Raw genomic sequence first — 11,316 nt, 5'->3', positions numbered from 1 at the left:
GTCTTTTGTTATTGTTTTAATAATAACCGATAAAACACACAGAGCTGATGAAATGTGACATATGAGGTCAGCCTAATCACTGACTTTTAACATTTCAATATATGAGGGAGGAGTTTATCAGATGTGCTCCCTCACCTGGCTCACTTCCTAAAGAATGATGTTTATTTTGCATAAACATGAAGCTCCACAACTGGTCCTTTAATCTGAGTCAGTGTGGATCCTAAAGGACTCTGGGGATCATCAGCCTATTGGCTCACACTTCAGAAAGCTGTCCTTGGGACTGAGGAAGAGGAGAGAGGAGAGAGGAAGAGGAAGTGGTACTGACAGTGTTTCTGACAGCTGTTTGATCAGGTGATGGATCTGTATCTGGACATGCTGACTACTGATCCCAACAGGTGTTTCAGTGTGGTTGGAGTCCTGGGACCACAGGAGTCTACAGTCCCTGACAAAACACACACACACACACACACACACACACACACACACACACAAACACACCTGAGGACAGGTGGGAACTTTCGTTCTCTTATTGATTTTGGCATAGTCTTTGAAGACTGGGCCACTTTCAGGCAACAGGTGGTTTCTGGTCCACTCAGTACAGTGCATGAGACCTGCAGGCTGTGAGTTTGGGTTAGAGATCCACAGGGAAATACCTGGACACAGAGTGGAGACAGAAGGGGGGGGGGGGTTTGCCTCAAAGTCACTGGTACCAAGGATTTAACATGACTCTGTGGTGGAGGTCCAAACACTGGACTACCTCAACAGACAGTATGTCAGATTTAAGTCTTAAATTCTTGTTGTGTATACATACAGTCTCCATTATCTCTCTGTTACTCTACATCTGTTAGAAAAATGTGCATACATTCAGTACACTCAAACATGTTCTCTCTGCCCGTTTACAAGTGTATGAGTGACTCCAACACCTCCCTTCTAATCCAGAGGTTCCAAACCCCTGACCGTGGACCTGTACAGGGGTCAAAGGTCATGCAGACGTGCAGTGGAGGAAGAGTAACTGAGTTACTCTGACACCTGGAGACAAAACAGTCAGCTCTTAAGGAAAAACCAGTGGGATGAGGTGAGACAGTCAAAGACCAGTGTTACAGTTCACAACCTCAGTTAACGTTGCTGACCTGAAGGCCTCCTACCTGGTATCTAACTGTACTGAAGCCTTTTGATATCAGGGGAAAGTTCATTCCTCCATCAGCAGAGGACATACGCCTCTGATAACAGAGAGTTTCTGAGTCCTCTGACCAGCTGAGATAGATCAACTTTAGCATGGACTGGATGGAGTCGGTTTGCCAGTTCCAGTGCAGTGTTTAACTAAACATGTGTGCAGAGGAACTTAAAGTAGGTGGACGTCCCATCTTCCTGGGAATCATTGTGGTAAACAGCTGACAGCTAAGGAAGAGCATCCTTTCCAGTGACAGCCAGAGTTCCAGCTGCTGGTCTGACTGCAGTGTGTTGTTCCTCTCCCTCTTTAGCTGTTCAGGCAGAAAAAATGTTCTTCTGTCACATCCATCACCTGTGCATCATATATCTACTTCTCCATGTTTTCCTACATATATATATTTCTAAATTAAATTGTTGTTATGAGGATAACACTAGGTGTTGGCTGAGAGATGTTTAAGTTTAAAGTGAAATTCATTTTAAACAAGTCTGAGTTGGAGGGACTACTTTCTGTCCACACCATGAGACACACACATGAAGAAGAAATGCTCTGTGTGTATGAGGATGGAGGAGGTAGAGGAGAACCCAGCTGATGTTAAACCAAAGTAACGGTCTCCACTTCAGCTTCAATACCTGATCTACAGTTTTTATTTCTGTTGTCACGGAAACCAGCAATGGCCTATCACATGGCTCAGCACAGGAACTGAACAACACTGATTCTCATCTATGGGGAAGTATCTTGGTTTAGTTTAGTTATTTAAAGCTGAGTGAAATAATCACTTCTTAAAAACCACATGTGAACTCTGGAGGGGTCTACAGATATAATTCATGAAATCAAATCAAACTGTGAGCAGAACAGGATTTGATGATGAATGAAATGTTTGACAAAGTGAATCAAAACCCTTTTTAAAATGCAGAATCTCCAGGGGATCAAAATACCCATATCAGACCGTGAGCGCTCTCTACTTCATCAGGACGTGTTATTGATTATAGATGATGTGTGTACTGAATGGCTGAACATTTTTCACAGCATTGAATTCGATTTTTTTTTCTCAGAACTTTAAAAGCTGGAATTGTACTACTTTAAAAGTGTATTTCATATTACTGCTCAGGTACCAGATTCCTTATACAGTATGTGAAATGCAAGACCTAGAAACTGTGTTCATTGTCAGTGATGAGGGTGTCACTGTTGAATGTGTATTAGTGTTTGATTCTGACATGGCTTGACCTTTGTAAGAGTAACAGTAGGCAAGTTAAGTTGAGTTGCCTTGACCAGATCAAAGAGGGTCTTTGGATTGCTTGTTATCAAAGCAGAAAGTAAGCCACCTCTGTTGTGTAGCTCAGACTACAGAAACACTCTCTGCACTCAGGCAGAAAGGAAGGCAGTTAGCAGGTATAAGTGAGTTTTACAGGTACACCCACTAAGAAAAGGCAACTGACTCCTTATACACTGCCACTCAAAAAGCAACCCGCTACAGCCACCACCTGTCATCGTCTGTCCCATCTACCACAAACCCTGCAGTTACAACCAAAACACACAATTTCCCACTGTGCCGTGCAAACTGGTAAAACAGATCTGTCTCATAGCCAGGTTGTTGCTCCGGTCGGATTGTGTGTTTTTGATACTTATTTCAGGGCTGCAGCTCACTCTTTCTTTCATCAACGCAGTGTAGCTGCAGTGTTTCTGGTTTAACAGCACCGTGCTGGACAGGTGACAGGTGTGTCTACAGTGTGTGTGCTCTGATAGACGCCATAGCTCTGATAATAATGATAATAATAATGTTACATTTGCTATTCTCTTATTAACAGAGTGGGCATGCAGCAGGCAAACCCAGTAGTGCTACTGGTTCTTTGTCCTGTGCTGCCAATTAATTATTTGTTGTGTCCATGATAAAGTTATTACTTTTTGAACATTTTCAGCACATTTTAACAATACCATGATAATACTGATAACGGTGATCACTTTGGTCACTATAATCGTGATACTAAATTTTTATAGTGAGAGAGAGAGAGAGAGAGAGAGAGAGAGAGTAGTCTTCAACAAAGTCTGAACTAAGACACACATCTTCTAGTTTCTTTTGTTCCACAGTAGATCCTGTTCATGAGAACATGGAGAAACAGCAGGTTAAATACTTCAGGTAGATGCTGTGAGGACACATACCACTGAAAGTTCTTGATTCTGATTGGATGGTTCTATTATTGTCTTGTAACATATACACACACACACACACACTAACACACAGTTGATAAGACACACTTGTCCACTATCCAGCCTCCAAACATTTCCCACATTTTCCAGCTCCAACAACATCTGTCTCCCAACACGAACACACCAACACAACGCAACCACAAACACCTTAAAACCAACAACAGCTTCTCACTGTTTCCTCTGTTTGTACACTGTAGACCTACGTTCCATAACAAACCTCACCATGTGTTACACAGGAACCGATTCTGATCAACTATTCCAGAGTGCACAACAGTTCTGTTGTGTGTCCACTACACTAATAACTGGACCAGTCTCATCCACATCAGACTCAGGGCTGGGTATCTAACACCGACACTTTTATGATCCTAGCTGCTAGATCTGTGGCCCTTTGCTGCCTGTCTCATCCTCTCTCTTTCCCTGACTTTCCTGTCTCTCTCTCTCACTGTGCTGTCAGAATAAAGGCAAAAAATGCCCAAAAAATCTTTTTTTTAAAATGGTTGGATTCTATCGAGGATTGAAACATGTCTTGTCATTTGATACCTCAGTAGTAAATAAGTAAATCTCATCAGCCTCAGTGAGCCAATCAGCATGCAGCATGCTTGGACCAGGATCTAATAATGCTGGTGATTTAATCTGAGTGAGTATGATACTGAGTTTAAGCATAAAAAGCTAAGTAAAGCCAAAACTTGTACTGTGTGTTGTCATTTTATTTGCTAAAATCTGTATTAAAAAAAGTATTGTTAGGAATCTTTAAGTCATAGTATTAGAATCAGCACTGATACTAAACATTCTTGAGCAATACCCAGCCCTAATCAGACTAGGGCTGTGGTTGAAATGTCTTTTTTTCATAGGAGGGTTCAAACTGAGTGAAATGAACTGAAGTATCTGAGCAGCAGCCATGATCAGAGCTCGTCCACTTCTCTAGGTGATAAGGAAAGGAGATTCAGTGCTCCCTATCGTATCTCCTTTACAAAAGCAAAGGAGAAATGCTGTCACACAATTCCTTGGTGCAACCACATTTACAGTGACGCATCATTGTAGTCTCATCTCAACAGAGCCACATAAATGTAGAAACACCAGAGAAACTGGTCTGTGTTTGTGACTCGATCCAGAACTGATGGAAATCCTTGTCTGATCGACTGAAGCCCAAATCCATAAAAACAGATTTCTTCTCTTTAAATCCAGTCAGGAGTCATGAAGAACAAGCAGGTTGAATTTATAGTGAACAATATCATCATCATAATAAAATACTATAGCCTATACATCATTGTTGTTTCACTAAATCCCCTCCCTTTGTTTAAAGCACTAAAAATTTATTTTCTTCACTTAACAAATGTATAGAAATGTCAAATGACTGACAGGAAACTATAAACTTCTGTCTGAAAATAATTTATTCTGATCTCTTGCTCAGCTCCTCATTTCTATTGAATTATTATTTTAATGGCTCAACTTTGTATTTTTCTTTAATGTTGTCTTATTTCAACATTTCATTCGAGTTTGCTTTGTTTTTGTGGTTATGAAAGGAGGATTTATCCTCCATGTGTTATAAATTAAGTTAGCTAAAAATAAAAAAAAACCTAGCGTAAGTGCAGTCAGATTCTTTTCCTCAGTCCTTATGAATTCTCCTTCACATCTTTCCTTGAACTCATGACGTTTTCCATCAAGGTCAAGGAGAAGTGGTTAGGAAAGGAGATCATTTTGACTTTTCGAGCGCATCCTCGATGTGTTAGGTCCTCAGATAAACCGGTAACTCAGCTGTTTTTAAAGGTTCTCCTTTTGACCTCTGTATATGACTGATGTGTGGAACTGAACTGTATTTGAACAGGTTTCTATTATAGTACAAACATCATGTGCAGAGCGGTGAGTGACACCACAGTGATCCACAGTCAGGCAGACTGCTGCTGACTGCGTGAACAGCTGAACTCAGAGACATGCAGATGTAACAGTTCTCTACCACAGCTACAGCTACAGCTCCCCATGATCCTCTTCTTCACTCTGTTCCTGTGATTATTTGCTGCTGCAATGACCCAGTTTAACTCTAATACAAGTTTTATCTCATTGTTCGTCACTGAGGAGAGGACTCCCGTTCACTCACTGACAGACTGTACTCTGGTTAGAGAGGCTGCAGCTTTAATGGGATTTTCCTCTGCTCGTTACACTGGTTCTTTACCACAGTTTGTTCCTCACTCAGTAAAGTTTTCTGGTTTAATCCTGAGCCACGACAGGCTCATGTGTTACTACATGTGTCCAGGTGTTATTACGGTGGCCCTGAGAGCTCAATGCACCGCACCTTAACAAAACGCCTTCATCAGTTTGACAACACACGCACTGCAAATACTCACAACACAACCACATTTGTGTAGTTGGTTGTGTTGCGAGTATTTGCAGCGCATGTTTTGTCACACTGATGAAGATTTTTTCTGAAGTTGTTTGTGTTTTGTCTATTTGCATGTGTTTTCTAAAGTTGCAGTGCGCTGAGCTCAGGGCCACTGTATGTTATACCTAAACAGTGTATATATCCTAAAAAACTGGTAAAGCATTTTATGACAAATTCAGACTTATTAACCATTAAAGGTGTCCACACCTGACCATGTTGGTCTTTAACCAGTAAAGAACCTTTAATCAACCAGTACAGATTTAGATAATTTTTCTGACAGTAAAGTCTTCACTGTCCTCTCCTGATCCAGTTAAAGCTTTAAAATCTAAAATCACCTTCGCCTGGATTGATCCACTGCCATCAGGTTGCAGGTTGCTGGACACTTGAATTTTCCTTAGGGGGTAAATGAAGTATCTATCTATCTGTGTAGGTTCTCTTTAGCTGCCACTCACACCACACTCACTGTTCTCTTCACCAGGCAGAGCTCTGAGAAAATGAGCACAGGTATATGCAGCAGAAACCAGGGACCAGGTTCAGTCAGACCTCCCTCAGACACCTGCTGAGGGTAGGCTAATTAAATCCATGAGGGTGGCTGTTGGTCATCAGCACATCAGACGTTTTCTCACATCAGTCTGGGTCACACACACCAGTACCAGGTCTGACAGCCACCTCAGACAGGTACAGTTTACACTAAGGTGTACACTGGGTCTGAATGGACAGGCAAACCCGGAACGGACTGGCGGCACACCGAGCTCCCAGAGATGGAGCCCGCGGGGTCTGACGGAGAACTGATGTGGTTGTCAAGGCGACCGCTAACGTGGAGTAAAGCTAAACGGGAGGTAGCTAATGTTAGCATGGTTCGAGGCCGCGCTCCATTCCAACACGTATGCAGGCACGTGAAGGAAAAGCGTTCTCACCAGAGCACAGGTACACCGAGGCGCAGACCGGAGGACGGGCCGGGAGTCTGAGCCAGCGTCCCGCCGGTCCCGTGGGCCGGAGGAGAGGAGCCTGTTAGCTGCCGTGTGTGTGGCAGCTGCAGCAGGCTGTCAGATACTACTGACACACACACACACACACACACACACACACACACACACACACACACACACACACACACACACCACACCACACACACACACACCACACACACATATATCTACAAAAATATAACGTGAGTACTGCGGGGCAGTGGGAGCACGCCGGCCGGTACAGTGTGTTTACAGTGGCAGAGTTCACTCAGAACCTCGGCCACATTTCAGCTGATTTAGCCGACACCGTCCTGCAGCTGTCCCCGGCAGCTGGCTGCGGTAACCCCGGTTAGTTTGGAGGAAGACTGTGGTGTGAGATGAAGAAATAAACTGCTGCTCCGCACTGACACGACATGAGTTGTTGTGCTGTGTTACACAGAGTGCAAGGTTTGTGTGTCTCTGTCAGGCAGCAGCTCTGTGCAACGCGCTGCTTTGATTTGTGGGCTACAGCCAATTAGTACCGTACCAGGCAACCTGCGACTGTCCCTGTCATGCATCTGTTCCGTCCGAGTCGAGACAAAGCTGCAGCGGGGACAATGCCGCCAGAGCCCAGATGTAATCTTCCATTTTTGAAATAACACACTGGGCTTCCAGCAACCCATCCCCCTTCTCCCTCTCCTCTGTCTCCGTATCACTATTAACCTTCCATCGCATTCCATGCATTTTAGAGACAGCCCCCACACCCCCCCTCCCCGATGACAATACGGCTGCTGTACCTGAGACTGGTGGCCAAGCAGCAGCAGCAGCAGCACCGTGCAGCCTGGCTGAATGCAGAGGCGCAGGCAGCGCTGTGCCGTGGCATTGTTAGAGCCACTCCAGCTCACTGGAGCCCGTGGTGCCCGTGCCTCGGCCACCGAAGCTTACCTTGCTTTGGCCGATCTGTCGTAACTCCATCCCGTCCCAGCCCCCAGATCTCCGAAGCCTGCAGCGGGATAATTCCTCTCCATGAAAGAAAGGGCTGGATGAAGATGAACAGATAGTGAGGGGGAGGGGAGGGAGGAATGTCTTCTGTTCTCTGAGCTCGCTTCTGTTTATTTCTCCGCTTGACGAGCCTGTAGACTGGGAGGAATGGAGGGAGGAGAAGGAGCGGGGAGGGGGGGGGGTCACAGCAGCCAGGAGCACCTCCTCCCTCCTCTCCTCTCCATATATTTCACTGTCTATTGTCTCCTGTGTGAAGCGGATGGGCCGTGGAACAGATGCTCCGCGTTCTTCAGCAGCAGCTTCCCCGAGCGAAGCCGCATCCAGTCGGATCCAGCTGCTCCGCCGCTCGCTGCCTCCGCTCTCTCACTATTTTCGCTCATTTGCTTCACAAGACGCCATTTTTAAGAGGAATGACTGGGCTGGCGTTCATCCTCTGCTTCCCTCCCTCGCTCGCCCTCTCTCTCTCTCTCACAAACACATACACACACACACACACACACACGATTTGTCATCCAAGGCAGCGCAGTGGTGTAGCATTGTAGAAGACCGTAGAGACAGAGCCTGGTCAGCTGTGTGACTGTAACACAACAGACACACAAGCTGCAGCATGATGTGCGCGCACACACACACACACACACACACACACACACACAGCATGTACTGCCTTTGGCCTGCTGAGTTACAGTAGATGAATAATGATCGGAGACGCGTCTGACTGTGACGTGATTTATTTTTTGTAAACATGATCTCTACGAACTACCTCTACCTCCACACAGCTGGTGGTGGTGGTGGGGGGGGGGTGTTACAAAAATGAACCCCACCCTCCTCACATCTGTACTGGACAGACTGGTGTTCAGCCCACGTGCACATCACACTGTCACTGGTGCGCGGGACAGTGTTCTGACGTCACTCATAAATACGCGCACAACACAAGCACACACACACACACACACAAACACACACAAACACACACATACACACAAGCACACACATACACACACATGTAAAAATGCAACATTTAAAAGTTGACTGAAGCTCCAGGTCCCAGCAGCCAAATGAGGAGGCTCTGCCCGCCCATCTCACTCGTTGTCTCCGGGATCAGCGGGCTCTGATGGCGCCCCCCTGTGGTCAAAGACAGGAAGAACCTCTGTGAGCATTCTTCTACACAGCAGTGAGACAGTGTGTGCTCTCTGTTCCTGGAAAGAGGCTTCAGAGAGAGAGAGAGAGAGAGAGAGAGAGAGAAAGGGCTGCAGCACACTGAGATTAGCTGCTGGCTGTTTTGGTGTGAATGCAGAGGAAGAAGCAGAGAGCTGCTCCAAGCTGCAGCAGCCAAGAGACCGGGTTCATCACACAGTACACACAGAGAGGAGCCAGGACATGATACACACAATATACACAAAACACTGGATGAGCAGAGCAAGAGAAGAAGAACGTATCAACAGGAGAGGTTCAGAAAGGTTCCCTGACTCTGATCCTGCCCATCACTTACCAGGTGTAACACTTCATCTCAGTATATATGTATCCTAAATGACCCTGGCCCTACCCAGGGGTCCGGTGCATAAATGGCCTCTTACCTTTAGCTCACATACGTCACATTGCAGAATTTTACTGAGATGGAGATTACACTGAAATACTTTGACTGACTGTGTTAAAAATGTTGTAAATTTTTACAAATTTATCAAAAAAGTAAAAGCTGAAATATCACATTGACAAAATTATTCAGACACTTTACTTCACATGGGGTTTAGCTCAGAGAAAAAAACAGGAACAATCAGGACTCCAGAGCTTCTCCATCTCCTTCTCAGTTAGTCCAGGTCCAGCTCTAGAGGAGTCCTGTTGGTTCCAGACTTCTTCATGTCAGAATGAGGGAGACCGCTGTTCTTCTCAGGAACCTTCAGTGCAGCAGAAATGTTTCTGAGCCTGGACACAGTCCTGTCTCTGAGCTCTGCAGCAGCTCCTTCCTCCTCAGGGTTTCTGCTCTGATCTGTTTGTCAGCTGTGAGGCCTGATATAGACAGGTGTGTGTCTTTTACACATCATGTCCAATCAGCTGAGTTCACCACAGGTGGACTCCAGTCAAGGTGGAGAAACATCTCAGAGATGATGCAGAGAAATGGAGGAACCTGAGCTACATTTCTATTTCATTTATTTCTGTTTTCCCTTTGTAATTATAGGGAATTGAGTGTAGATTGATTTTAGCATCAGGCTGCACAATATGTGAAATGAAGCGGTCTGAAAACTTTCTGAATGAACTGTAGGTGTGTGTGAGTAACATTCCTTAAAGTTCTGATTTTCAGATTTCCGAACATATAAAATATAAAATCATATAAAGAGTCATAAAAAATATTCAAAATTTGTGTGAAATTTTGACATAATTGCTGTGTGAAGTCTTGAGTAATGGCTAAAAAGTGTTTTGTGAGGTCACAGTGACCTTTTCATCCTCGAGTCCAAGTGAACATTTGTGCCAAATTTGAAGAAATTCTGTCAAGGCGTTACTGAGATATCTTGTCCACAAGAATGGAACATATGGACGGATGGACAGACGGACAACCCGAATCCCACTCTGGCTGTCGTCGGCGCAGAAGCATAAAATGATTTCAGTAATGACATTAGCTTAGGGTTCAGGACAGCCACATCCCAGTTGAAAGTTCCCTATCAATGGTGATGTTATATATATTAAGTGTGTTGCTGTCTCAGAACAGAAGGATCTTGGGAAACCTGAAGAAACCTTGGGAAGACCTGATCCAGGTAAGATGTGTGTACTGGAGCATCCACTTACCCCGAATAAGGTGGTGGTGGGGCATCATGCTGTCCACTGCGGTTCAGAGCCTCATTGTAGCTGGGTAGACCAGGAACAGTGATCCCAGACAGGGGCACCATCTCCGGGGCCGGGCGCCCATCTATTGCCATCCTGACTGGAGCTCTGGACCAGCACAGAGACTGACAAGTCAGTTTAGTTCCTGTGAAGCTCATCAAGTCTAAGGCAAATATAAATGTTCTCAGGAAGTGTGATGGTAATTATGTTTGATTATGTTGATTTCCTGTTTTTATAGATCGTGTTGTATACAAGTGAAGATTTTCCCCAGATGGTGGAGCTAAAAAAAAGGTCAGGGGTCACTGAGGTCATTAGATATTGTTATCTGAAGGCAATAAATATCCACACCAGACGTCATGGCCAGCAGAGTTAAAATGTCTGATGGACCATTTTATTCCACATCCCTCACTTAACTGGAGAAAAAATGGTCCACATCAGGGAGAACTTACTGGGTTGACCTCCGCTCACCCTTCTGCTTGGCTTTGTAGCAGTAGATTCCCAGCACTGTGGCAATAACAGCAGACACCAGGACAGCCAGGATCCCTGCCACCAGTCCTGACACATCCACTCTGGGAGCGTACTCTTCAAAGACAAACACGATTAACTTCAAACCATTGTTTCCCCAACAGTTTTGACAGCAGCCAGTCCGTCACTGATTATTACAGTCCAGACTACAATCCAGACTACAGTCCTGACCTCAGTCCTGACCTCAGTCCAGACTACAGTCCAAACTACAGCCAAGACTACAGTCCTGACTACAGTCCTGACCTCAGTCCAGACTACAGTCCAAACTACAGCCA

The 11,316-nt window shown here is 45.1% G+C and overlaps 2 protein-coding genes across 3 annotated transcripts in view; both read right to left on the bottom strand.

The window, feature by feature from the left end:
• The window catches only part of prr12 (proline rich 12), a 33,556-nt gene extending 25,828 nt beyond the window's left edge, over positions 1-7,728 (bottom strand). The window contains exon 1 of the mRNA XM_022753710.1: positions 7,646-7,728. Within this exon, the coding sequence (XP_022609431.1) occupies positions 7,646-7,728 (83 nt within the window). The remainder of the gene's footprint in view (positions 1-7,645) is intronic.
• Positions 7,729-8,444: 716 nt separating this feature from the next.
• Positions 8,445-11,316, bottom strand: part of prrg2 (proline rich and Gla domain 2) — a 7,581-nt gene continuing 4,709 nt past the window's right edge. The window contains exons 4-6 of one of the 2 annotated variants that reach the window (XM_022753725.1): positions 10,966-11,098; positions 10,481-10,624; positions 8,445-8,824 (exon numbers count right to left, since the gene is read on the bottom strand). In XM_022753725.1, the coding sequence (XP_022609446.1) occupies positions 8,782-8,824; positions 10,481-10,624; positions 10,966-11,098 (320 nt within the window). In that variant the 3' untranslated portion in view covers positions 8,445-8,781. Of the gene's footprint in view, positions 8,825-10,476; positions 10,625-10,965; positions 11,099-11,316 lie in introns of those variants that run through there. The other variant, XM_022753726.1, reaches the window with a different exon arrangement.

Source organism: Seriola dumerili, unplaced genomic scaffold (assembly GCF_002260705.1).
Source record: "Seriola dumerili isolate Sdu_G_001 unplaced genomic scaffold, Sdu_1.0 BDQW01000192.1, whole genome shotgun sequence".
Lineage (NCBI taxonomy): Eukaryota > Metazoa > Chordata > Actinopteri > Carangiformes > Carangidae > Seriola > Seriola dumerili.
Note: the sequence above shows the minus strand (reverse complement) of the source record. Positions and strands in the feature narration are given on the sequence as shown.